The sequence below is a fragment of the Nycticebus coucang genome, chromosome 7, assembly GCF_027406575.1.
Source record: "Nycticebus coucang isolate mNycCou1 chromosome 7, mNycCou1.pri, whole genome shotgun sequence".
In the NCBI taxonomy this organism is placed as follows: domain Eukaryota; kingdom Metazoa; phylum Chordata; class Mammalia; order Primates; family Lorisidae; genus Nycticebus; species Nycticebus coucang.
In genome coordinates this window covers 28,005,948-28,032,758 of record NC_069786.1, presented here as the reverse complement: position 1 = coordinate 28,032,758, position 26,811 = coordinate 28,005,948, and the positions used below count along the sequence as shown (strand labels likewise).

At 41.6% G+C, this 26,811-nt stretch overlaps 1 protein-coding gene across 16 annotated transcripts in view; it reads right to left on the bottom strand.

Annotated features, from left to right (window-relative positions):
* The window catches only part of R3HDM1 (R3H domain containing 1), a 227,505-nt gene that overhangs the window by 3,369 nt on the left and 197,325 nt on the right, over nucleotides 1–26,811 (bottom strand). For all 16 annotated transcript variants that reach the window (XM_053596406.1, XM_053596403.1, XM_053596404.1 and 13 more), the window contains 3 exons: nucleotides 19,231–19,334; nucleotides 18,254–18,426; nucleotides 9,489–9,633 (listed from right to left, as the gene is read on the bottom strand). In XM_053596406.1, coding sequence (XP_053452381.1) covers nucleotides 9,489–9,633; nucleotides 18,254–18,426; nucleotides 19,231–19,334 — 422 coding nt within the window. The remainder of the gene's footprint in view (nucleotides 1–9,488; nucleotides 9,634–18,253; nucleotides 18,427–19,230; nucleotides 19,335–26,811) is intronic.

Below are 26,811 nucleotides of genomic sequence, written 5' to 3'. Positions count from 1 at the left end.
TAGGGCAAACTTCTGAAAAAATTAAGGACCAGTGGTTATGAAGGAGGGTAAGTGGTAAGAATTAGGTGGATAGGGGACAGGAAGGACAGAAACTTCTCTGTATACTTGAAAACTATTTAATTTTTGAATCGTGTTAATATATTTTGTATTATGAAAGTAAATTATGAGGCTGATTTTATCTCTAGGTTCTATGTTGTATCTCATAGATCTATTTCTCTATTTTTATCTATTTTATGCCACTATCATGCTGTTTTGATCACTATATACTTGCAATATAACCTTAAGTCTGGTCATGTGATGCCTCCAGATTTGTTTTTGTTTTGTAGTACTGCATTGGGTATTTGGGTTTTTTTCTGGTTCCATATGAAATGAAGAACTACTTTTTCACTTTCTTTGAAGTATGATGTTGGTTTTCGTTTTGTATGAGTCTCACTTTGTTGCTCTCTGTAGAGTGCCGTGATGTTATACCTCACAGAAACCTCAAACTCTTGGGCTCAGGGGATCCTCTTGTCCAGCCTCCCGAGTAGCTAGAACTACAGGTGCCTACCAGAATGCCTCGCTATATATATATATATATATATATATATATTTTTTTTTTTTTCAGAGTCTCATTTTTATCGCCCTTGGTAGAGTGCTGTTGCATCACAGCTCAAGCAACCTCCAATTCCCGGGCCTAGGTGATTCTCTTGCCTCAGCCTCCTGAGTAGCTGGGACTACAGGTGCCCCCATAATGCCCGGCTATTTTTTTGTTGCAATTTTGCCAGGGGCCAGGTTTGAACCTGCCACCCTTGATATATGGGGCCAGCGCCCTACCCACTGAGCCATAGGTGCTGCCCATGCCTGGCTATTTTTATAGATGGGGTCTCGCTCTTGCTCTGGCTGGTTTCCAACTCCTGAGCTCAAGCAATCCACTTACCTCAGTATCCCAGAGTGTTAGGATTACAGGCGTGAGCCACTGTGTCCAGCCTATGATTTTTTGTTTTTCTTGAGACAGACTCTTATTTTGTCACCCTTGGTAGAGTGCCATGGCATCACAGCTCACAGCAACTTCCAGCTCTTGGGCTTAGGCGATTCTCTGGCTTCAGCCTCCCAAGTAGCTAGGACTATAGGTGCCTGCCACAACACCCAGCTATTTTTTGTTGCAGTGTGGCAGAGGCTGGGTTTGAACCTGCCATCCTCAATATATGGGACCAGTGCCCCACTCACTGAGCCACAGGCGCTACCCAGGAATACAGATTTTTAAAAAGGAATTAAGAGTCACCAATGTCTTAGGCATAGGGAATAGCTTACTTGTTGCCAGATTTCCTAATTTCACCTGTGGCCAGGGAGACTTTCCCTGAAGCCTTTGCTTTTAGCTCCTCTTTTTGTTTCTGTTTGAACACCTTATCTTCCTCTTTGATCTCTTTGGCCTGCTTCTTAGGATATTTCAGGGGCTTTTTCTACCACCTTTGGAGATGGACATGATGCTGCTAACCTTTCCCCAGCAGTATAGGCATTTTAACAATATTGATTCTTTTTTTTTTTTTTTGCCGGGGCTGGGTTTGATCCTGCCACCTCTGGCATATGGGGCCGGCGCCCTAATCCAGGCACTGTCCAACAATATTGATTCTTCAAAGCCAAGAGCATGGTATGTTCTTCCATTTGTTAATGTCTTCTGTTATTTCTATTCTCAGATTTCATATTCCTCTCTGTAGGGATCCTTCACATCCTTTGTTAAGTATATTACAGGGTATTTAATTTTTTCTGAAGCTACTGTGAATTGTATTGTAACTTTGATTTGAATCTCAGCTTGATTGTTGTTGTTATATATGAAGGGTACTGATTTGTGAACACTGATTTTATATCCAGAGACATTACTTTTTTTTTCTGAGATAGAGCCTCAGGCTATAGCCCTGGGTAGAGTGCTGTGGCGTCACGGCTCACAGCAACCTCGAACTCTTGGGCTTAAAAGATTCTCTTGCCTTGGCCTCCCAAGTAGCTGGGACTATAGGCGCCTGCCACAGAGCCCAGCTATTTTTTGGTTGTAGTTGTCATTTGGCAGGCCCAGGCTGGATTTGAACCCAACCCACCAGCTCCGGTGTATGTGGCTGGTGCCCTAGCTGGTGAGCTACAGGTGCTGAGCCACCTTTTCTGTTCTCATTTGGATACCCTTGATATTCTTTTCTTGCCTAACTGCATTTGCTAGGACTTCCAGCACCATGTTGAAAAGTAATGGTGATAGTAGACACCTTTGGTTGCAGTTCTAAGTGGAAATGCTTTCAGTTTTTCTCCATTCAGTATGATATTGGCTGTGGGTTTGTCATAGATGACTTCTATCAGCTTCAGAGATGTCCCATCTATACCTATTTTTTTTTGTGTTCTTATCAGAAAAGGATGCTGAATTTTGTCAAATGCTTTTTCTGCATCTATTAATAGGATCACATAGTCTTTGTTTTTGCTTCTGTTTATGTGCTGCATTATGTTTTCTTTATAAACTAAACAAAAGCATACACTGGGGAAAAGAATCCCTATTTAATAAATGGTGCTGGGAGAACTGGTTAGCCACAAGTAAAAAACTGAAACTAGACCAGCACTTATAAAAATTACCACTTATAAAAATTAACTCACCCTGGATAAAAGATTTAAACCTAAGACATGAAAGAAGAAAAACTCTAGAAGAAAGTGTTGGAAAAACTCAACGATATTAGTGTTGGGAAAGAATATGCAAAGACCTTGGGCAGCGCCTGTGCTCAGTGGAGGGTGGAGAGTTTGAACCAGGCCCTGGCCAAACTGCAACAACAAAAAAAATAGCTGGGCATTGTGGGCCCAGCTGCTTGGGTGGCTGAGGCAAGAGAATTGCTTAAGCCCAAGACTTTGAGGTTGCTGTGAGCTGTGCCTCAATGGCACAAATGTATATGGGGTCAGTGGGGCGACAAACTAAGATTCTGTCTCTAAAAACAAAAAGTATTTATGAACACCCCATTGATAATTGTGGCAACAACAAAAAATAAATGGGACTTGGTAAAATCAAAAAGCTTCAGCACAGCTAAGGACACAATCAACAAAGCAAATAGACAACCTTCAGAAGAGAAGATATTCACATGTTAAGAACCTGATAAGGGGCAGTACCTGAGGCTCAATGGGTAGGGCACTGGCCCCATATACCAAGGGTGGTGGGTTCGAACCCAGCTCTGGCCAGCTAAAACAGCAGTGGCAACTGCAACCAAAAAAATGGCTGGGTGTTATGGTGGGCTCCTGTAGTCCCAGTTACTTGGGAGGCTGAGGCAAGAGAATGGCTTAAGCCCAAGAGCTGGAGGTTGCTGTGAGCTGTGATGCCACAGCACTCTACCTAGGGCGACAGAGTAAGACTCTGTCTCTAAGAAAAAAAAGAATGGAAAATCAAGCATCCCATGTACTCAATAGTAGGCTGAAACTAGTAGATTAATAACTATAGGCCCATGTGAGAGAAAAACACAATTTAATTCAAGAAAGTGGGGAGAGGGTTCAGTAAATTACGTGATGGGTACAATGTATGAGTATATGGAACACTTCTGTGTGAAGGATTCAGCTACAACTTGGACTTTACCTTACCAATGCAAACAATATAACCTAATTGTATATACTTTCATATTAACCTGAAAAAAAGTAAATAAATTTAAAAAAGTAGACAAAAATTAAATGCAAAAAAATTGAAGATATGGAAGAGAAACAATCTAAGGAAACTATGATACTAAATCCTAATATTGTATATGAAACTCACCAAAATAACTGTTAACACTCATTCTCTCTTCAGATGCTAAAATCCACATCTTTCTATGATTAAAAACTTTCAGAGGGGCTGAGCATGGTGGCTTACACCTGTAATCCTACCAATCTGGGAGGCTGAGCTGGGTGGACTGCTGAGCTCAAAGGGTTTGAGAATAGCCCGAGCAAGAGTGAGATCCTGTCTTTTATTTATTTATTTATTTATTTATTTATTTTTTGAGACATAGTCCCAGGCTGTTGTGTTGCTCTGGGTAGAGTGCCATAGTGTCATAGCTCACAGCAACCTTTAACTCGGGCTCAAGTGATCCTCTTGCTTCAGTTTTTCTAAATTTTTACTAGAAACAGGGTCTTGCTTTTTTGCTCAGGCTGGTCTAGAATTCGTGAACTCAAGCAATCCACCTGCCTCAGCCTCCCAGAGTGCTAGGATTACAGATGTTAGCCACCGCACCTGGCCAAGACCCCATCTCTTTAAAAAAAGCAAAACAAAAAAAAAAACAAAAAACAAAACAACTTTCAGAGGAAGGACAAAACTCTGGCTAAACATTAAGCTCTGTATCTCCACCACTTCACTATTATTTACTATAAAGACATGCATGCATTTATATATACTCATATATTTTTATAGTCTTAAATAGTGGGTATATGTGTACGTTCTAGGTCCTAAGTCTGCTCTTAATCTCTCTTTAAAGGACAATCTATATTTATAATATGAACTTGCTTAGGAAGTTCACTTTGACAACACGTAAGTGTCATTCATGAGTAACTATCGCTCTTCCTAAACCAACTAGTGTAGGGTAGTAGAATAAAGATCGTGCTATTATGTTCTTTCACTAAGTAGAGCCGAAAGTTGTCACACAGTAGGGAGTTAATAAATGCTGACTGCAAAAATTTTGTCACAGAGAATAAGGTGTCCTTTTGTGTTACATTCTCATCATGGGGCTCCTTTCTGATGATCACTGTGAAGATGCTGGGGCAGCTCCCTAGGAGGAGTTATCCACGACATTCTTGCAACTTCCTAAGTTGAAGGGCAGATAAGACGTGGGCACTTAGCACTAAGATCACAGATGCAATGGAGTGTAAAGATGCATAAAAATAGTTGTAAAGCAGTCAAGAGGTAAGTGTTAAAATAATGAAATTTAAAGAAAATAAGGCTCAAAAAGGTAGATTAACAATACAGAGAAAGCTGTTTAAAAAGCCTGGAAACCCCTTAATCATATGTAATATTATTTTTTTCAAATATGGAGATGAGATTGTAATTAGCAGTAAACAAAGACCCCTCCTTATAGGCCAGGCTAGGTTTTCCACATACTGTTTCAATTTCTTTTCTTTTCTTTTTTTTTTGAGATAGTTTCACCATGTCACCCTTTGGTAGAGTGCTGTAGTATCACAGCTCACAGCAACTTCAAAGTCTTGGGCTTAAGTGATTCTCTCGCCTCAGCCTCCCAAGTAGCTGGGAATACAGGTGCCCACCACAACACCCGGCTATTTTTTTGTTGCAGTTGTCATTGTTGTTTAGCTGGCCCAGGCTGGGTTTGAACCCACCATCCTCGGTGTATGTGGCTGGCACTGTAACCACGGTGCTATGGGCAACTAGCCTCAATTTCTTTTCTTTCTTTCTTTTTTGCTTTTAGAGAGTCTCAGTTTATCGCACTTTGTAGAGTGCTATGCTGTCATAGCTCACAGCAACCTCCAACTCCTGGGCTAAGGTGATTCTCTTGCCTCAGCCTCCTGAGTAGCTGGGACTACAGGCGCCCACCACAGTGGCTGGCTATCTCGATTTATTTTCTATAAATATATTTTATATTTATTTTTCTAGATTATTAAAGTTATTGGCTTTGTAGAAAATCTGAAAATAGGGAATTACAAAGGAGAAAGTACAAACTGTAGTGGTAATTCCATCATTTCTAAAATTTTGGTGTGTTCTATATACGTATGTGCTCATAGTTGTGTATATGTATTTTATAACTCTTTAAAAAAACTGAGATACAGGGTGGTGCCTGTGGGTCAAGGAGTAGGGTGCTGGCCCCATATACTGGAGGTGGCGGTTTCAAACTTGGCCCCAGAAAAAAACTGCAAAAAAACCCCAGAGATATAGTTACCATACAATGAAATATACACTGTGTTGACTTTAATGAATTCTAATAATTGTAAAAGCCCATGTAATCGTGATTCTCAAAATAGAAACAATATTTCCGTCTTTGGAGGACTTCCCTCCAGCCCCTTTCCAGTTAGTTCTACAATCCATCCCCACCACTTATCTGATTTCTTTTCTGTTTTTTTTTTTGAGATAGAGTTTCACTTTGTCACTCTCAGCAGAGTGGTATGGCGCCATAGCTCTCAGTAACCTCAAACCTGTGGATTCAAGTGATCCTCTTATCTTAGCTCCCAAGTAGCTGGGATTACAGGTGCCCAGCTATTTTTTGTTTTTTAGAGATGGGCTCTCACTTTTGCTCAGGCTGGTCTTGAACTCCTGAGCTCAACCAGTCCACCTGCTTCAGCCTCCCAGAGAACTAAGATTATAGGCGTGAGCCACTAGCCTGGCCCACTTATCTGCTTTTTTTTTCTTTTTTGAGACAGTCTCACTTTGTTGCCCTTGGTAGAGTGCTGTGGCATCATAGCTCACAGCAACTTCAAACTCTTGGCTTAAGCGATTCTCTTGCCTCAGCCTCTCAAGTAGGTAGGACTACAGGCGCCTGCCACAACGCCTGGCTGTTTTTTTGTTGCAGTTGTCATTGTTGCTTAGCTGGCTTGGGCCAGGTTTGAACTTGCCAGCCTTGGTGCATGTGGACAGTGCCGTAACCATTGTACTATGGGCGCCGAGCCACTTATCTGATTTCTAACTTCACAGATCAGTTTGTCTGTAGTCGGACTTCATTGAATTAGAATCATGTCTGGCATGTTTTTTGCTTAATATAATGACGGTTGAGATTCATCCACGTGGTTGTGTGTCAGCAGTTTACTTTGCTCACTTTTACTGTTGAGTAGTATTCTACGGTAAAGACATACCAAATTTGTTTATTCAGTGTCTTGTTGATGAACATGTGGGTCATGTCTAGCTTGGGTTAATATTATTATTTTTATTTTTGGAGAGACAGAGTCTCACTTTATGGCCCTCGGTAGAGTGCCACGGCATCACACAGCTCACAGCAACCTCCAACTCCTGGGCTTAAGCGATTCTCTTGCCTCAGCCTCCCGAGTAGCTGGGACTACAGGCGCCCGCCACAACACCCAGCTATTTTTTGGTTGCAGTTCAGCCGGGGCCGGGTTTGAACCCGCCATCCTCGGTATATGGGGCCGGCGCCTTACCGACTGAGCCACAGGCGCCGCCCAAGCTTCCAATGATATAAAATAAGTAGCAGCCGCCACTCTTAGACAAATGGGCCATTCTTTTGTTACCATATCCAAATGGCTTAAAGAAATAAGGTACAGCATGATTTTGATCTCCCCATATTTGTGTTAATTCCCTAAGTCCAGTTCTTTGCTTTTCTTGAATGAACAAATCAAAAGGCTTATGACAGGCATCCAAAGCAAGGGCAGTCATTAATTTTTAATAGTCAAGAAGACCTGTGGCATTCCTTGTCCAAGTTAAGTAGATCTTTTTCTTCCCCTTTTAAGCCTTTAATAGAGGAATTTTGCTATTTGCCTTATGACAGGAATCTAAATATAGTAAAACCCTGCTATACCCAAGAATCCTCACAATTGTTTGTGGGTGGCATGGACTGCTATTCAGTTTATAGCCTCTCTCCAATCTGAACAGAGGTTGCAAATTCCAAGAGACAGTTCAAACTCCAAGTATTTGACCGTGGGAAGTGAGATCTGAGCTTTTTCTGAGAAGCTTTATATTCTCTGTCAGCCAATAACTTTAATATAATTACAGCATATTGCCTTGATTCAGCTGCACTCTATTAGTATATTTTTACGAATTGAAAAAAAATCACCCTGTCTAAAATTATTTCCCTCTACACTATGGCATAATTTTTCCTAAGATTGTTGGGAAGTTTTTACTTAAATTACTGAAGGACAGTCCAGGAGTACTAGCATTTGGCTTTGAATAAATTTTTTTTTTTTTGAGACAGAGTCCCACTTTATCACCCTTGGTAGAGTGCCGTGGCATATAGCTAACAGTAACCTCAAACTCCTGGGCTCAAGTGATTCTATTGCCATAGCCTCCCCCCATCCCCCAACCCCCCGAGTTGCTGGGACTACAGGTACCTGCCACAATGCGTGGCTATTTTTTAGAGACGAGGTCTTGCTCTGGCTCAGGATGGGCTAGAAACTGTGAGCTCAGGCAATCCACTTGCCTCAGCCTCCTAAGTACTAGGATTATAGGCGTGAGCCACCGCACCTGGTTTGAATAAATTTTTGAATAAATTCTACATTTGATATATATTACTCTAAAATAGGAATTAACATACAGAATAAATATAGAGCACTATATTTACAATACAGTACAATATAAATACAGGGTACAATAAAAAATCAGGATCATGATGCTGGCAGATATCCAGTAAAATACAATTTTCAAAGTTGCTGTAATTACAGAAGGAGCAGTTATTTATTTATTTATTTTGAGACACAGAGTCTCACTTTGTCACCCTCAGTAGAGTGCTGTGGCATCACAGCTTACAGCAACCTCCAGCTCTTGGGCTTAGGCTATTCTTTTGCCTCAGCCTCCAGAGTAGCTGGGACTATAGGCGCCTGCTACAATGTCCGGCTAGTTTTTGGTTGCAGTTTGGCTGGGGCCGGGTTTGAACATGCCACCCTCGGTATAAGGGTCTATTGACCCTTATATTCACTGAGCCACAGGCGTTCACAGCCACAGCCAGGAGCAGTTATTTTTTAAAATAGTCACAAACAGAAGCCCTCCAGCACTTCCTGATTTACATTCATAAAAATAAATATTTCCTTCTCCTGAGTAAGTGATGTCTTAGAACTGCACATCATGGAAGAGTCTCTTAAGCTCAGGAGTTCTAGATCAGCCTAAGCAAGAGAGAGACCCATTTCTACTAGAACGTTATGGTGGGCACCTATAGCCTCAGCTACTTAAGAGGCTAAGTTAGGAGGATCCCTTGAGTCCAGGAGCTTCAGGTTTCTGTGAGCTAGGATGACACCATGGCATCCCAGCCTGGGCAACAGAGTGAGACTCTATCTCAAAAACAAACAAACAAACAAACAAAATAAAATAAAATAAATCTATCAGGCCAGGCACAATGGCTCAAGCCTGTAATCAGCACTCTGGGAGGCAAAAGTGGGTAGATTGCTTGAGTTTGCAGATCGGCCTGAGCAAGAGCGAGACCCAGTCTCTACTAAAACAGACAACAACAATAACAACAAATAATAATAATAGAAAAACTAGCCAGATATTGTGGAGGGTGCCTGCAGTACCAGCTACTTGGGAAGCTGATGCAAGAGAATCACTTGAGCCCAGGAGTTTAAAGTTGCTGTAAACTTATGATGATGCCACGGCACTCTACCCAGGGCAACAGATAGAAACTCTGTCTTAACAAACAACTACCATGTAATTACTGAGTATAAGCAATTACTGAATAATTAAGTAATCATTAATTAGTGATGAAACATTAAGGTTAATGAAGTATATGACAAAAGATAGATATGCCTGAGTAGAGGGGAAAATGCAGCTCTGTGGAAAACTGAAAGGTAGTATTATCAAGATAAATTATCAAGTGATTGGAAACAAATGTTTTAAAATCTCTAGATCTGTGACTAGTTTGATGTACACTTACCTTGCCCAGGGACAAAAGACCTAGAAAATTGGGGCATGATGGAAAGTTGTGGTCCAGACGGACGTCCAGTTTTCAGGGTAGACAGTTGAACTGGTGCCGGTGACTGAGCTGGTGAGATAATGGGGCTACTGAGTTGAGGGTTATGCTGCAATTACATCAAGAAAATAGGTCAGAATTTTGGGCAAGCTTTTGGCAAATTTCTTATTGGACAAAAATTGTTATTCTTTCAAATTACAAACATGTACTTGCTAGAAAAAAGTCCAAACATTATATAACAGAAATATATAATCTCCTACTCCCAAAGATAAACACTGGCTTGGCGCCTGTAGCTCAGGAGTTAGGGCGCCGGCCACATACACGGAGGTTGGCGGGTTCGAACGCCAGCCCAGGCCTGTCAAACAACAATGACAACTACAACAAAAAAACAGCCGGGCACTGTGGCGGGTGCCTGTAGTCCCAGCTACTAGGGAGGCTGAGGCAAGAATCACTTAAGCCCAAGAGTTAGAGGTTGCTGTCAGCTATGATGCTGTGGCACTCTATGGAGGGCAACAATGTGAGACTCTTATCTCAATCCAGTTTTTTTTTTTTTTTTTTTGCAGAGACAGAGTTTCACTTTATGGCCCTCGGTAGAGTGCCGGGGCCTCACCCAGCTCACAGCAACCTCCAACTCCTGGGCCTAAGCGATTCTTTTGCCTCAGCCTCCCGAGTAGCTGGGACTACAGGTGCCCGCCACAACACCCGGCTATTTTTTGGTTGCAATTTGGCCGGGGCTGGGTTTGAACCCGCCACCCTCGGTATATGGGGCCGGCGCCCTACCGATTGAGCCACAGGCACCGCCCTCAATCCAGTTTTTATAAAAATGAGAACAGAACATACACCCTATATTTGAAACTTGCTTTTGTGTGTTGGCAATGATTTTTTTTTTTTTTTGAGACAGAGTCTTACTATGTTGCCTCAGTAGAGTGCTACGGAGTCGACAGCTCACAGCAACCTCAAACTCTTGGGCTTAAGCGAACCTCTTGCCTCGGGCTCCCAAGTAGCTGGTATTAACTGCCATAACGCCTGGCTATTATTTTTGTTGCAGTTGTTTAGCAGGCCTGGGCCAGGTTCGAACCCACCTGCCTCAGTGTATATGGCCGGTGACCTAACCACTGAACTACGGGCACTGAGCCATTGTTGGCAATGATATTGTTGATGACTTTAGTGTTAGAGAATATATACATCTATGTCATTCTTTTTTTCATATTAAATGTTTAACATTTTATTTTAAAATAATTTCATCCTTGGTGAATAGTTATAAAGATAAAATTTCCATATTTCCCAAATGATGTTAACATTTTACTATATTTGTTCTCTCTCTCTTCATAATATATACAATTGTTTTTTCTTAACTATTTGAAGGTGAGTTGCACATGGCACTTATTTACTCCAAAATAATTAATGTCTATTCTAAAAACAAGGACATTTTCTTGCATATCTACAGTAAAATAAACAAAACCAGGAAATCAACAAAATAATATTATCTAACTATAATACTATTTTCCAAGTGTTATACTACTGTCCATTATAGTAAAAGAGAAGAAAAGTTTTCCCCTTCAACTCAAGAATCCAGACTAGAATCAAGAACTGCTTGTTAGGCTCACAGCCTATAGCTCAGGAGTTAGGGTGCCGGCCACATACACCAGGGCTGGGGGGTTTGAACCTGGCCTGGGCCTGTTAAACAACAATAACAACTGCAACAACAACAACAATAAAAATAGATGGGCGTTGTGGCCCATCTACTGTAGTCCCAGCTACTTGGGAGGCTGAGGCAAGAGAATTGCTTGAGCCCAAGAGTTTGAGATTGCTGTGAGCTGTGAAGCCACAGCACTCTACCCAGAGTGACATAGGGAGACCCCATCTCAAAAAAAAACAAAAAACAAAAAACTGCATGTTAGTTGTCAAGACACTTTAATCTGGAAAAGAACCTCAGTCTGCCCTCTACCTCATTACTTTGGCATTTCTGAAGATCTGTTTCTGAAGATCAAGCTATGTTTTAGAATGTCCCTCAATTTGAGTTTGTCTGTTGTCTCCTCATCTAACAGTTGATGCTTTGCATTTTAGAGGGAACACCAGAGAGGTAATGCTGTGTCCTCTCAATACATCACATCAGAAGGAACCTGATGTCTATCTACTCTCCTACTATTGGTGATGTTTACTTTGCTAACTTTGTTAAAGTGGTGCCTGCTAGATTGCTCCAATGCAAGTTACTATTTTTTCCTCTGTAATTTCAAGTATTTTGTGGGAGAGTTATTTACAAAAATTTCCTGCTTCTTTTTTTTTTTTTTTTTTGTAGAGACAGAGTCTCACTGTACCGCCCTTGGCTAGAGTGCTGTGGCGTCACACAGCTCACAGCAACCTCTAACTTTTGGGCTTACGCGATTCTCTTGCCTCAGCCTCCTGAGCAGCTGGGACTATAGGCGCCAGCCACAACGCCCGGCTATTTTTTTGTTGCAGTTTGGCTGGGGCTGGGTTTGAACCCGCCACCCTCAGGCATATGGGGCCGGCGCCCCACTCACTGAGCCACAGGCGCTGCCCAAAAATTTCCTGCTTCTTATTAAAATTTCACCCACTAGTTTTTAGCATCTAGTGATGATACTTACTAAGTGCTTTCTTGGTGGTGATTTTCTAATTTCACGATTCCTTCTAAATGTATTACTTCAGATTCTACTGTAAGAAAGAGTTTCACACTCTCCTCCATTTATATTACTCATGGATTCTAATTTTAATCTATGGGTGGTCATTCATTTTCATCATTCTTTTATGTCCAAGTCTGACCCTATGTCCTTTGACAGGATAAAGGATGCCCATAATTCTTCTAGCCTTTCCTTAACTTTCTTAGCAAAATGGTCTGGTTCATCTTATGTTTCTGCAAAATCCTGGTAATATTCATTTCTTTAAGCAGCCCCAGTTCCTTTTAGTGGAGAATGGTGTTTAGGAATTACCATTTTTTTTTTCAGTGTTATATATTTCTGGCTATATTGTAAATGACAAAGTAACTTATTTAATCAGTTACCTACAGATACATGTAAGACTGTTTACATTCTTTCTGTTTGTTTTGTTTTATTTATTTACTTTTTGAGACAGAGTCTCATTTTATTGCCTTCAGTAGAGTGCCATGGTGTCACAGCTCACAGAAACCTCAAACTCACCTCAGCCTCGCAAGTAGCTGGGATTATAGGCGCCCGCCATGAGGCCTGGCTTCTTTTAGAGATGAGGTCTCACTCTGGCTCAGGCTGGTCTTGAACTCATGAGCTCAGACAATCTACCCACCTTGGCCTCCCAGAGCGCTAGGATTACAGCCACTGTGCCTGGCTTTGTTTATATTTTTTCAATGTTACACAAATGTAACACATACAATATTAAAAAAATGCTGTACACAGGGTGGCACCTGTGGCTCAAAGGAGTGGGGCGCTGGCACCATATGCTGGAGGTGGGCTGGGACTAAAGGTGCCCGCCACCATGCGTGGCTAGTTTTTCTACTTTTAGTAGAGATGGCATCTTGCTCTTGCTTAGGCTGGTCTGGAACTCATGAGCTCAAAGAAACCCCTGCCTCAGCCTTCCAGAGGATTACAGGTGTGAGCCACTATGCCTGACCTATACATGTATTTTTTGTTTGTTCCACAATATTTTATTATTTTTTGAGACAGAGTCTCACTCTGTTGTCCTGGGGCTGAGTGCTGTGGCATCATAGCTGACAGAAAACTAAACTCTTGAGCTTAAGCAATCCTCTTGTCTCAGCCTCTGGAGCAGCTGGGACTACAGGCATCCACCATGATGCCTGACTAGATTTTCTATTTTTTAAATGGAGATGGGGTTTTGCTCTTGCTCAGGCTGGTCTTCATCTTCTGAGCTCAAACAATCTATCTACCTCAGCCTCCCAGAATGTTAGGATTACAGGTAAGAGCCACTGTGCCCAGCCTGCACACATATTTGTCATGCTTGTTTTGCAATACTTTTTTTGCTACCCGGGCTGGAGTGCAGTGGTATGATTATAGCTAACTGCAGCTGTGATCTCCTGGGCTCAAGGGATCCCGATGCCTCAGCCTCCTGAGTAGGCACATGCCACCACCATGCCAGGCTAATTAAAAAAAAAAAAAATTGTTTTATAGACATAAGGTCTTGCTATGTTGCTCAGGCTGGTCTCCTAACTGTAAGTAATCCTCTCACCGTGGCCTCCCAAAGTGCTGGAATTTTAGGCACAAGGCATTGTACCTGGCTCAGTTCCCCAATTTTTACTGGACAAAGTTCCAGAAGTGGATTTGTGGATCAAGGCTTTGCACCTCAAAATGTCACCTAACTGCACTCTAAAAATACTTATACTGATTTATACTATCACCAAAACAGAAATAGGGAGATTATAACTAGATCTTTGCCAACGCTGCAAATTATTGGTGCACTTGAATTTTTCCAATTATATAGATAAAAAGTAGTTTTATATTTTCACCTGCTTAGTGGCCCTCGGCCATTTACAATTTGTGAGCTGATCTATAAATGGCCTTTGCCCTTATTTAAAAAAAACTTTTTAGCTCACAACCACCTCCAACTCTTGGGCTCAAGCGATCCCCTTGCCTCAGTTTTTCTGTTTTTCTATTTTTAGTGGAGACGGGGGTCTCACTTTTGCTCAGGCTGGTCTTGAACTTGTGAGCTCAAGCAATCCACCTGCTTTGGCCTCCCAGAGTGCTAGGATTACAGGTGTGAGCCACCTCGCCCAGCTGCCTTTGTCCTTTTTATTCTATTATGATTTTGTCTGTATATTGGAAATATTTTTGTCAAGTTTATCTTTTTTTTGTTGTTTGAGACACAGTCTTTGTTGCTATAGGTGGAATGATGTGGTATCATAGCTTTACAGCAACCTCAAACTCTTTTTTTTTTTTTTTTTTAATTTTTTTTGAGACTCACTATGTCACCCTGGGTAGAATGCTGTGGTGTCACAGCTTATAGCAACCTCCAACTCTTGGGCTTAAGCGATTCTCAGCCTCCCAAGTAGCTGGGACTACAGGCACCCACCACAATGCCCAGCTATGTTTTTTGTTGTTGCTGCAGTTGTCATTGTTGTTTTAGCAGGCCTGGGCCGGGTTCAAACCCACCAACTCCGGTGTATGCAACTGGTGCCCTAGCCGCTGAGCTACAGGTACCAAGTCTTTGGTTTTTTTTTGAGATGGAGTCTTAAGCTTTAGAGCGCTGTAGCATCCTAGCTCACAGCAACCTCCAACTCGGGCTCAAGTAATCCTCTTGCCTCAGTTTTTCTATTTTTAGTAGAGAAGGGGTCTCGCTTTTTGCTTAGCCTGGTCTCAAACTCCTGAGCTCAAGCAATCAACCCACCTTGGCCTCCCAGAGTGCTAGGATTGTAGGTGTGAGCCACTGCGTCCGGCCAGCAACCTCAAACTCTTGGGCACAAGTGATTCTCTTTGTCTCAGCCTCCCAAGTAGCTGGATTACATTGCCCACCACAATGCCTAGCTATTTTTAGAGACAGGTTCTTGCTCTTGCTCAGGCTGGTCTCAAACTACCAAGCTCAAGCAATCCACCTGCTTCAGCCTCCCAGAATGCTAGTATTACAGGCATGAGCCACTGCACCCAGCCCTTAAGTGTATCTTTCTTTTTTTTGAGACAGAGCCTCAAGCTGTCACCCTGGGTAGAGGGCTGTGGCATCACAGCTCACAGCAACCTCCAAATCCTGGGCTCAAGCGATTCTCCTGCCTCCACCTCCCAAGTAGCTGGGACTACAGGCGCCGGCCACAATGCCTGGCTATTTTTATTTTTTGGTTGTAGCCATCCTTGTCATTTGGTGGGCCCAGGCTGGATTCGAACCTGCCAGCTCAGGTATATGTGGCTGGTGCCTCAGCCGCTGAGCCCCTCAAGTGTATCTTTTAAAAATAATTCAATTTTGTAAAATTTGAAGTATATAAAAGTATAGATAGAAAAGTATAATGAATTTTCATGAACCCTTTATCCAGTTTTAACTGTGATTACTGCAACTTTATTTTTCCTAAAGTATATAGAGCAAATCTCATATGCTATAGCATCTACTTGTAAACATTTCAGTATATAAATATTTCTAGTTATCTATTTTAAACATAACTAGTAACTATAACACTATTATCATACTAACAAGATTAACATTTAAATATCCTTTTTGCTGAAAATCTTTTTACTGTTCAGTATTTGAACAAAATCCATATATTGCACTTGGTTATTATATCTCTTGAGTCTCTTTTAACCTAAAACAGACCTAGCTCTTGTTTCAAAATACCATTTGTTAAAGAAATACTGCCTATTTGTGCAGTAAAATTTCCCACTGGTATCGTATAATTTGTTTTCTTCCTATATTTACTGTAAATGAGTAGCTAGACTTAGAAAATTGATGATATTCAGATTCAACTTTTCTGATGAAAGTATATCACACGTAATTCTGTGTACTTTCTTCTGGACCACATAAAGAGGCAAATAATATTGACTGGCCCACTTTCAGTGATGTTACAGTGAATTTAGGAATGTCTGTCTAATCCATCCATTTCAAAATGCCACCACGCAATTTTTTTTTTTTTTGGGATAGGGTCTCATTATGTCACCCTCGGTAGAGTAGCGTGGTGTCACAACTCACAGCAACCTCAAACTCTTGGGCTTAGGCGATTCTCTTGCCTCAGCCTCCCAGTAGTTAGCACCACATGTGCCCACCACAATGCCTGGCTGGTTTCTGTTGAAGTTGTCATTGTGGTTTTAGTTGGCTTGGGCTGGATTTGAACATGCCAGCCTTGGTGTATGTGGCTGGTGCCCTAGCCTCTGAGCTACAGGTGCCGAGCAGCCCCACAATTTTTTTTACCTAATATGTTTAGCATTTCCTGGTGATTTTTCCTTAATCCATTCTTTCTTTTCTTTTTAAGAGACAGAGTCTCATTTTGTCGCTCTTGGTAGAGTGCTGTGGCATCACAGCTCACAGCAACCTCCAACTCTCTTGCCTTAGCCTCCTGAGTAGCCAGGACTACAGGCACCTGCCACAATGCCTGGCTATTTTTTTGTTGCAGTTTGACCGGGGCCAGGTTCAAACCTACCTAGTATTTGGGCCGGTGCCCTACCTACTGAGCTACTGGCACTGCGCATGCCTGGCTACTTTTAGAGGTGGGGGTCTCACTGTGGCTCCGGCTGGTCTTGATCCCATGAGCTCAGGTAATCCACCTGCCTCGGCCTCCCAAGTGCTGGGATTACACGCGTGAGCACCATGCCCAGCCCTTGATCCATTATTTCAATAGGGTTCCCAAAGGGTGATTTTCTAATTCTACTATTGAGGTGGCTCCTTGGTGCAATAGATAGTGCATTGGACTTCTAATTCTACTATTGCTTCTGCATTTGTTAACCGGATTGTCTATGGGAGTGTTCCTTTATCAGCTATCTGGTTACACTGAAGTACAGTTCATATGGAAAAGGCAGGATAAATGCTTGATCATTTTTCTTTACCACATTTTAGGTCTACTTTATTTTTTGATTTTTATCTTCTGAAGTTAAAAAATATTTTGAATATGCAGGAGTTGGCAAATAGAATTTAAATAGTGAAATAACTTATCTGGATATATAGAGAATATTCAAAATTAAAAACAATTTTTTTGAGAGAGTTTTAATTTGTGCCCTTGGCAGAGTGCCATGGTGTCATAGCTCATAGCAACCTCAAACTCTTGGGTTCAAGTGATCCTTCTGCCTCAGTCTCCTGAGTAACTGGGACTACAGGTGCCTGCCACAACACCCAACTATTTTTAGAGGCGGGTCTCAGTCTTGCTCAGGCTTCTCTCGAACCTGTGAGCTCAGGTAATTCACCTGCCTCGGCCTCCCAGAGTGCTAGGATTACAGGAGTCAGCCACTGTGCCTGACCCCTAAAAACAATTTTTTTTAAACTTTAAAATGATTATTTTTCAGAGACAAAGTCTCACTTTATAGCTCTTGGTAGAGTGATGAGGCATCATACCTCCAACTACTGGGCTTAGGCGATTCTTTTGTCTCAGCCTCCCAAATAGCTGGGACTACAGGCGCCTGCTACAACGCCCAGCTATTCTTTGTTTGCAGCTTGACCGGGGCTGGATTTGAACCCACTACCCTTGGTATATGGGGCCAGCACCTTGCCCACTGAGCCATAGGTGCTGCCCATTAACTTTAAGATTATAAAGGGGTTGGCTGGGTGTGGTGGCTCATGCCTATAATTCTAGCACTCTGGGAGGCTGAGGCCAGAGGATCCCTTGAGCATAGGAGTTTGAGACCAGCCTGAGCAAGAGCAAGACCTTGTCTCTATTAAAAATAGAAAACTTAGCCAGGTGTTGTGCTGGGTGCATGAACCCAGGAGTTTGAGGCTGCTGTAAGCTAGGCTGATGCTATAGCACTGTAGCATGGGCAACAGAGTGAGACTCTGTCTCAAAACTGCCCCCACCGCCCCCCGCCAAACCTAACAACTTAGAACTATTGAGGGGTACAAATACTTTTGTTGCATGGATAACTTTTATAATGCTTTAATCAGGGCTACGTGTCCATCACCTGAAAAGTGTTCATTGTACCTGTTTTACCCCTTACCACCCTCCCCTCCCCTCTCCTTGATTTCCACTAGTTTTTATTTTTTTCTGTGCCCATGTCTTTATTAATCTGCTTGAAAGGATTTCAAATTCAGTGTCAAGCCTTATAGGTCGATCTTATTATGTGTCAAGAATGCTAAGCTTCAAAAATATAACAAACAAAACATCTTACCTGGACAATGTTATCTACATTGGTAAATTCCACACACTTTTGTCCTCTCTGGTGATCACAGTAATATTTGTTTTGTTTCCACTGAGGTGGTGAGTGAGCACGAGATTGTGCATTATTTGGTACATTGAGCTGCATCATCACCATTCCTCCACCAGGTGGTGGTGGTGGTATAGCTGAAAATCAGAATTGGGCCCACAAAATCAGTATATGTCACCAAACGGTATCTCTTGAATATTAGGATAACATCAATAATTTTACATTTTTTTCAGAAATTTTCAAGTTTTTGAAAATTTGAAAAAAATTTTACTATTATATATGCAAATCTGATTTAAAACTAGTGCATCATGCTACAAGTATTGTGTGTTTATAAAGGCATTAAAATAGACCTTGAGGTCATAAATATCTCTTACATATCTCTAAAAACAAGATGGATCAGCCAGAAAGAGCTAGAAGCCTAATAAGAGCAGGGCCTAGGAAAAGATGTCAGAGGATATGGATATCTATGAGGGAGGAGAATACAGATAGCAGTGTGATAGCTGTAGCAGCAGAAAAGGAAGGGGACTACACGCATAACTCTGATTGAGTATGGCACCCTAAATATCCTGGGCATATCTCAGCATACCTTACACTGAGAAGAAACTGCAAAAATGCCTAAGGAAATTCACTGAACTACCTATCACATGTATAAACTGTTACTTTTTTTCTTTGCCTTTTTTTTTTTTTTTTGGAGACAGTCTCACTATGTCACCCTGGGTAGAGTGCCGTGATGTAACAGCTCACAGCAACCTTAAACTCGTGGGCTTAAGCGATTCTCTTGCCTCAGCCTCCCGCGCCACAATGCCCAGCTATTTTTTGGTTTCAGTTGTCATTTTTGTTTAGCAGGCCCGGTCCGGGCTCGAACCCACTAGCCTCGATGTATGTGGCTGGTGCTCTACTCACTGAGCTATGGGTGCTTTTTTCCAATGATCGATTCATACCTGCACACTGGTGGCCTTGAAGATGTTGGGAATTGCATGGTGAAGTAGTACGAGGAAACTGTACTTGTTCTGATCCTGGATGTTGCAAGTAACCCACTGAAGAGCTAGTGAGGAAAATAAAAGAAACATAAAACAGCACAATGAGATGGAGATGACTGTAAAGATTCTCTGAACAAATAGTCCTACAAATTTATTTAAATAGAATTGTTTTTCGAATTGGTTAGAAGCAAAAGTAAAACGTAATTTAAACTTAGCTCTTCTCTGTGAATTATAATTATTCATAAAAGTCATTTTATGTTTATAACAACACTGACTTTTAAGAACCAGGAAAATTATTTTTTAAGTTGGTTAGCAGTAAAAGCCAAATCTAGATTAACAATTTTTTCTGTGAAATATAATTAATTACTTTATTAAATTAAAATCATTTTATGTTTATGGCAATAACAGTTTAAAAAGCGAGAAGAAACCATTCCTAATTCCATTACTCTTATAAATTGCAACTTATTCTAAATGTCTTTTGTATTGTTTAAATAATAACAATTTTTTTTTTGTTTTGGAGATGGCGTCTCAAGCTGTTACCCTGGGTAGAGTGCTGTGACATCATAGCTCAAAGCACTCTCCAATTCTTGGGCTCAGGTGATTCTCTTGCCTCAGTTTTCCTAATTTTTTAGTAGAGACTGGGTCTTGCTTTTTGCTCAAGCTGGTCCTGAACTAATAAGCTCAAGCTATCCACTTGCCTTGGCCTCCTGGAGTGCTAGCATTACAGGTGTAAGCCACCTCGCTGGCCTAATTTTTTTCTTTTTTTCTGAGACAGAGTCTCACTGGGGTTGAGTGCTGCAGCATCATCAAAGCTCAAAAGCAACCTCAAACTCCTGGGCTCAAGCATTCCTCATGCCTCAGCTTCCCCATGAGCTGGGACTCCAGGTGCCTGTGACTAGGCCCAGCTAATTTCTTCTATTTTAGTAGAGATGGGGATCTCACTCTTGCTCATCCTGGTCTTGAACTCCTGAGCTCAAGCAATCCACCCTCCTTGGCCTCCCAGAGTGCTAAAATTATAGACTTGAGCCACTGTGCCTGGCCAATTTTCCCACCTTTTTTTGAGATACAGTCTTACTCTTTTGCCTAGGCTAGAGTGCCATGGCGTCAGGCTAGCTAACAGCAACCTCAAACTCCCCTCCTGCCTCAGCCTCACAAGTAGCTGGGACTACAGGTTCTGGTCACAATATCTGGCTAATTTTTCTATTTTTGGTAGAGGTGGGGTCTCGCCTTTTTTTTTTTTTTTTTTTTTGAGACAGAGTCTCATTTGATCGCCCTCGGTAGAGTGCCGTGGCATCACACAGTGATAGCAACCTCTAACTCCTGGGGCTTAGGCGATTCTCTTGCCTCAGCTTCCTGAATAGCTGGGACTACATGCGCCCACCACAATGCCCGGCTATTTTTTGTTGCAGCTTGGCTGGGGCCGGGCTTGAATCTGCCACCCTTGGTATATGGGGCCAGCACAATACCCACTGAGCATTAGGCACCACCACTCACCTTTTTTTTGTTGAGACAGAGTCTCGCTTTGTTACCCCTGGTAGAGTGCTGTTACGTCATAGCTCACAGCAATCTCAGATTCTTGGGTTCAAGTAATTCTCTTGTCTCTCCTGAGTAGCTGGGACTACACGTGCCCACCACGCTTGCCTCAAATTCATGAGCTCAGGCAATCTGCCCAATTTGGCCTCTCAGAGTGCTGGGATTACAGGCGTGAGCTAACGCACTCTGCCAGGTATTGCTTTTGCTCAGGATGGTCTTGAGCCACTGTGCCCAGACACAGTGCATTAACTTAATAAAATAAAACATAATTTACTGGGCTACATTTTAGAAAAAAAGAGTATCCAGTTTGACAATGATGAGACCCAGATAAAAGATTTTATAGCTTAGAAAATGTACTCAGAAGAAATAACATTCTCACAAAATACTGACAAAAATAAATGGCTGTTGGTGTAAAACTATTAAGTTATTGCTACATTTTTGATGAAATTAACATGGGATTTGTCATAATGTCTCTAAAGTTTTCTCTATTTAACACATTCTTTCAGGATAATTGCTTGCTTGCTTGCTTACTTATTTATTGGCAGTCTCACTCTGTCCACCTGGGTAGAGTACTTTGGCATCATAGCTAACAGCAAACTTACTCTTTTTTTTTTTTTTTGAGACAGTCTTATTTTGTTGCCCTTGGTAGAGGGCCATGGTGTCACAGCTCACAGCAACTTCAAACTCTTGGACTCAAGTGATTCTCTTTCCTTAGCCTCCCAAGTAGCTTGGACTACAGGCGCCTGCCACAATGCGAGGCTATTTTTAGAGATAAGGTTTCACTCTAGCTCAGGCTGGTCACTGGTGTCTGGTCCCTAACTCGTGAACTCAGGCGATCCACCCATCTTGGCCTCCAGAGTGCTAAGATTACAGGTGTGAGCCACTGCACCCGGCCCAGCAACCTCAAACTCTTGAGATCAAGCCACCCTCTTGGCTCAGAAGGAGAATAGTTTAAAATCATACCAGGTATATGGTGGCTCCTAGCACTTTGAGATGTCAAGGCAGGAGGATTGCTTACAGCCAGGAGTTCAAGACCAGCCTGGACAACATATTGAGACCTTGTCTTTATCAAAAATAAAAAGATTAGCTGTGTGTGCTGGTGCCTACCTATAGACCCAGCTTACCCAGCTTCTTGGAGAGTCGGGAAGGACTGCTTGAGCCCAGGAATTTGAGGTTATACTGGAGCTATGGCTGTGATGATGCCACTGTACTGTAGCCAGGGTGACACAGCAAGACTGTCTCAAAAGAAAAAAAAATCATAAAATGGTACTATTTATTCTGCAAATTCTCAAGTAATCAGGAACCTTAATTTACATCCAAAATCCTATTAATTATCAGTCTTCTTTAATCATTAAAAACTCTCTTTATAAAGCAGTTATTTATTTATTTTTTGAGTCATAGTCACCCTGTGTAGAGTGCTATTGCATCACAGTACCCAGCAACCTCCAACTCTTGGGCTTAAGCGTTCTCTTGCCTCAGCCTCCAAGTAGCTGGGACTACAAGTGCCCGCCACAATGCCTGGTATTTTTTGTTGCAGTTGTTGTTGTTTAGCTGGCCCAGTCTGGGTTCAAACCTGCCAGGCTTGGGGTGTATGTGGCTGGTGCTGTAACTACTGTGCTACGGGTGCTGAGCTGATATTTCTTAATTTAAACAATTTTTTGCACTTACATAGTTGTATTTTAAAATACAACTTTATATACAACTATTGAATTACAGAGATTATAGGAAGATATGTTAAATAACACCACTGAGATGCAATCGGTAAAATCCAAACTACAGGAGACTTTGTAAGATAAATGTATATAAAACATAAGTAATACTTATAAGGTAGTAACAGAACAATGGTCAATTTAGGGGTTGTGGCCAATTCTTGGTCATTTTCACTTTTTTGTATTTTCCAAGAAAGCATGTATGAATTTTGTAGTTTTAAAAAATATATACTAAAAATGCTTTCTGAAAACTGATCGAAAAGTTTGACTTTTAAATATTGTATAAGGGATTTAATTTTACCTATCTAAATCTGCTTCAGAAATCTTCAGCAAGTGTCAGAGCATGGATGTCTAGAGATGTTTAATACTGATATTCTACAATATAAAATTGAGGATCAAGATGCTTGGCAGGCTTGTTGATTGTGAGAAAAAAAATACTAGCTTTTTGCCTCATAAACTTTCTACAACTTAAGGTGATTTCCATTTTACTTTTATTTTTAATTTTTTTTTTTTTGAGACAGTCTCACTTTGTTGCCCTTGGTAGAGTGCGAGGGCATCGTAACCCACAGCAACCTCAAACTTCTGGCCTCTCTTACCTCAGCCTCCCCAATAACTGGGACTACAGGTGCCCACCACAATGCCTGGCTATTTTTAGAGATGGGGGGTCTCGCTCTGGCTCAGGTTGGTCTCAAACCTCTGAGCTTGGGCAATCCACCTGCCTTGGCCTTCCAAGTGCTGGGATTACAGGCGTGAGCCACTGCGTCTGGCTGGTGATGTCAATTATATATTTTTGTGATGAGAGTACACATATATACTTCTGTAATTCTAGCACTTTGGGAGACTGAGGAGGTTAGGATCACTTGAGCCCAGGATTTTTAGACCAGCTTTGGCAACATAGCAACACTCCCTCTATACCAAAAAAAAAAAAAAACAAAACCAAAGGCTGGCCTACTAGTACATGTGTGTAGTTGCAGGTGTTTGGGAGGCTGAGGCAGAAGGACAGCTTAAGTCCGGGAGTTGGAGGCTGCAGTGAGCCATGGTCAAACTACTGCACTCTAACCTAGATGACAGAGTGAGACTCTCTCTGTATAAAACAAAAACAACAAAAAAAATTTGGGTTTCCTTTTCAATGTTAATGGTCAATTTATTTGGACTTTTCAGTTAAATGCTCATTTACAGAAATATTTGGCTGGGCACAGTGGCTCACGCCTATAATCCCAGCACTGTGGGAGGCTGAGGCGGGTGGATTGCTTGAGCTCACAGGTTGGAGATCAGCATAAGACAGAGCGAGACCCTGTCTCTAAAAATAGTCAGCTGTTGTGTACGCCTGTAGTTCCAGTTACTTGGGAGGCTGTGGCAAGAGAATCGCTTGAGCCTAAGAGTTTGAGGTTGCTGTGAGCTACACCAAGGTACCCTACTGAGAGTGACAAAGTGAAATAGTGTTTCAAAAAAAAAAGAAAAGAAATATTCATTTATATTATCCTCAAATGTGAATTATTACAAAAAAATCTCAATATGACCAAAAGAAAATACTAAAAAAAAAAAGGGAGCAGGATACCTGACCTAAGACAGTTGCTTTCATGGAGTATTGAATGTTGCTTCGTTGTTTCCTAGCAGCTAAGACAAAATGGTGAACCCAGAGGATTATATAACTCTGCCAGGATGCTAAGGAAACTAGGCAGTTAAGCCTGTGGCAGGTGCTGGATTACAGAATATCATTACTGTATTCTACTATAAATTTAAAGCATGTAATTATAATTATAGAGCAATCAAGTGTCAATATCACATGTGAGACACAATTCATGTATTACTGGGAAACTTAGGAGCTGGGCTAGAAAACCTTGGCCACTTTCCATTTAATAAATAGGTAGGATACAGAAGTATGAGTGAGAAGGGCTAATATTTTCCTTAAAAAGGAATACTGAACTTTTCTTTTTCTTTAGAAACATAGTTTCATTTTTATTGCCCTGGGTAGAGTACTGTGGTGTCACACCTCATAGCAACCTCCAGTTCTTGGGCTTAGGTGATCCTCTTGCCTAAGTCTCCTGACTAGCTGGGACTACAGGCACCTAACACAATGCCTGGCTATTTTGCAGTTTGACCCGGGCCCCTGGTATATGGGGCCGGCGCCCTAGTCACTGAGCCACAGGAGCCGCCCAGGAACAATGAACTTTTCAAATATTTAAACACGTATGAAAGCCCCAAAGGGAGTCTACATAATACATTTAATAGAAAAAGATGCCTTTGGCTTGAGAAACTGGTAGGGCAGGTATCATCAAATACAATCTACCACAAAGATGTCTCTGTGCTCCTATAGAATGACTGAATTTGAGATGTGCCCTATTTCGACCAGCTTGCCAGGATGAACTAGTTAGTTATCATTGAGTAGCTGCATTAGTAGAACTGTTCAATATGTAATCTTACCATTTCTTTCTTTTTTTCTCTTAGAGACAGAGTTCTACTTTGTTGCCCTCGGTAGAGTGCCGTGGCGTCACAGCTCACAGCAACCTCTAGCTCTTGGGCTTAAGCGATTCTCTTGCCTCAGCCTCCCTAGTAGATGGGACTACAGGCGCCCGCCACAATGCCCAGCTATTTTTTTGTTGCAGTTTGGCTGGGGCTGGGTTTGAACCCACCACCCTCGGTATATGGGGCCTGCACCCTATTCACTGAGCCACAGGTGCCGCCCCACCTTACCATTTCAATGAAGTGGTGGAAAACATTTATCAAACAATAATTGTAGTTGTAGCATAACTCATCCTACACTACTACTCTTCTGGGAAATAATTTATCTAGTTTTGGTTGTTCTAGACTAAGACTGTAAAATTGCCATTGGCACTGGGTATGGTGCTTATCTGATATAGTTGAAGAACATGCATATTGTTCTCCTGACAACTTCATCAAATCTTGTAAATAAAACTTCAGAAAGAAAAATGGATGCCAGAATAGTATCATTTCATACTTTCTGAATAAAAATTTTAGCCATTGGAGAATATTTGACATGACAACATGAGGAATTTTGCTGACATGTATCCTAGTGAAACTGTGAAAATTATAAAAAAGCAACACTGAAAGCCTCTTGAAATGGTCCGAAGGAGGAACAGGAAAAGAACACATCTGTTCAAGAATGTCTACAAAAATTTGGAAAAATACCTAAAAGTCCTGTATTTGAATCAAGACTATTTCCTCTTTCCCCTTCCCAGCTTAGTGAGGTAGAGACCCCACTCAGATTGCTGCCAAAAACATAGTCTTCCCTCTCGCTGCAGTACCCAGATGGAGAGCTTTCTTCCTAGAGAAGCAAGATATCAGCATTTCTCTTCCTGCCTCCAGGAAACTTTTGCTGAAGCTAAGTTCAGGACAAATAAAGTTCTGAGGTGGGAACTCCCTTTTCCTCCCATTTCTACTTGTAGCACTGAGAGTGACATACTGAGAATATTGGTGCCCTGATCATTCGTCCTTAAGTAATGAAGTGGTGATTCCATGCCAGTAGGTAAGCTGAAGAGAATGGCGTCTGAAGAGACTCAACTCCCTCAACCCCAACCAATGCTTAGCTCCTAGAGTGGAGTGTCACTCAGAGAACCTTATTAATAACAACTCCCTATCCTTCACTTAGAGATATTGCTGAGGTTGAAGAAACAGGTCATAAAACAGCACGTAGTATCTTCTCAAGGGAACTATCTTCTATGCAACAGGGAGGGAATGGGGGAAGTTCAAGCTTACAGGTGCTTTAAAGAACAGCAGATGTTGTGGTAAGGACAATGGGGAAGAGATTCAGCATTCAGGCTATACGGTAGCCCCCTAGCTTGTGGAGAAAACAAATGGGAGGAGCCCTCTTGTGGTCAAAACAGAAATAAAAGACTTTTTCCATGACTTAGCTATTATGAATTGGGCTGCAATAAACATTCTGGTACAAATATCTTCGTTATGTTGTGATTTTTGGTCTTCTGGGTATATGCCCAGCAGAGGAATTACAGGATTGAATGGCAGATCTATTTTTAGATCTCTGAGTGTTCTCCATATATCTTTCCAAAAGGAATGTATTAATTTGCATTCCCACCAGCAGTGCAGAAGTGTTCCCTTTTCTCCGCATCCACGCCAACATCTCTGGTCTTGAGATTTTGTGATATAGGCTAGTCTCATTGGAGTTAGATGATATCTCAAAGTAGTTTTGATTTGCATTTCTCTGATGATTAAAGATGATGAGCATTTTTTCATATGTCTGAAGGCTGTGCGCCTGTCTTCTTCAGAGAAGTTTCTCTTTAAATCCCTTGCCCAGCCTGCGATGGGTTCCCTTGTTTTTTTC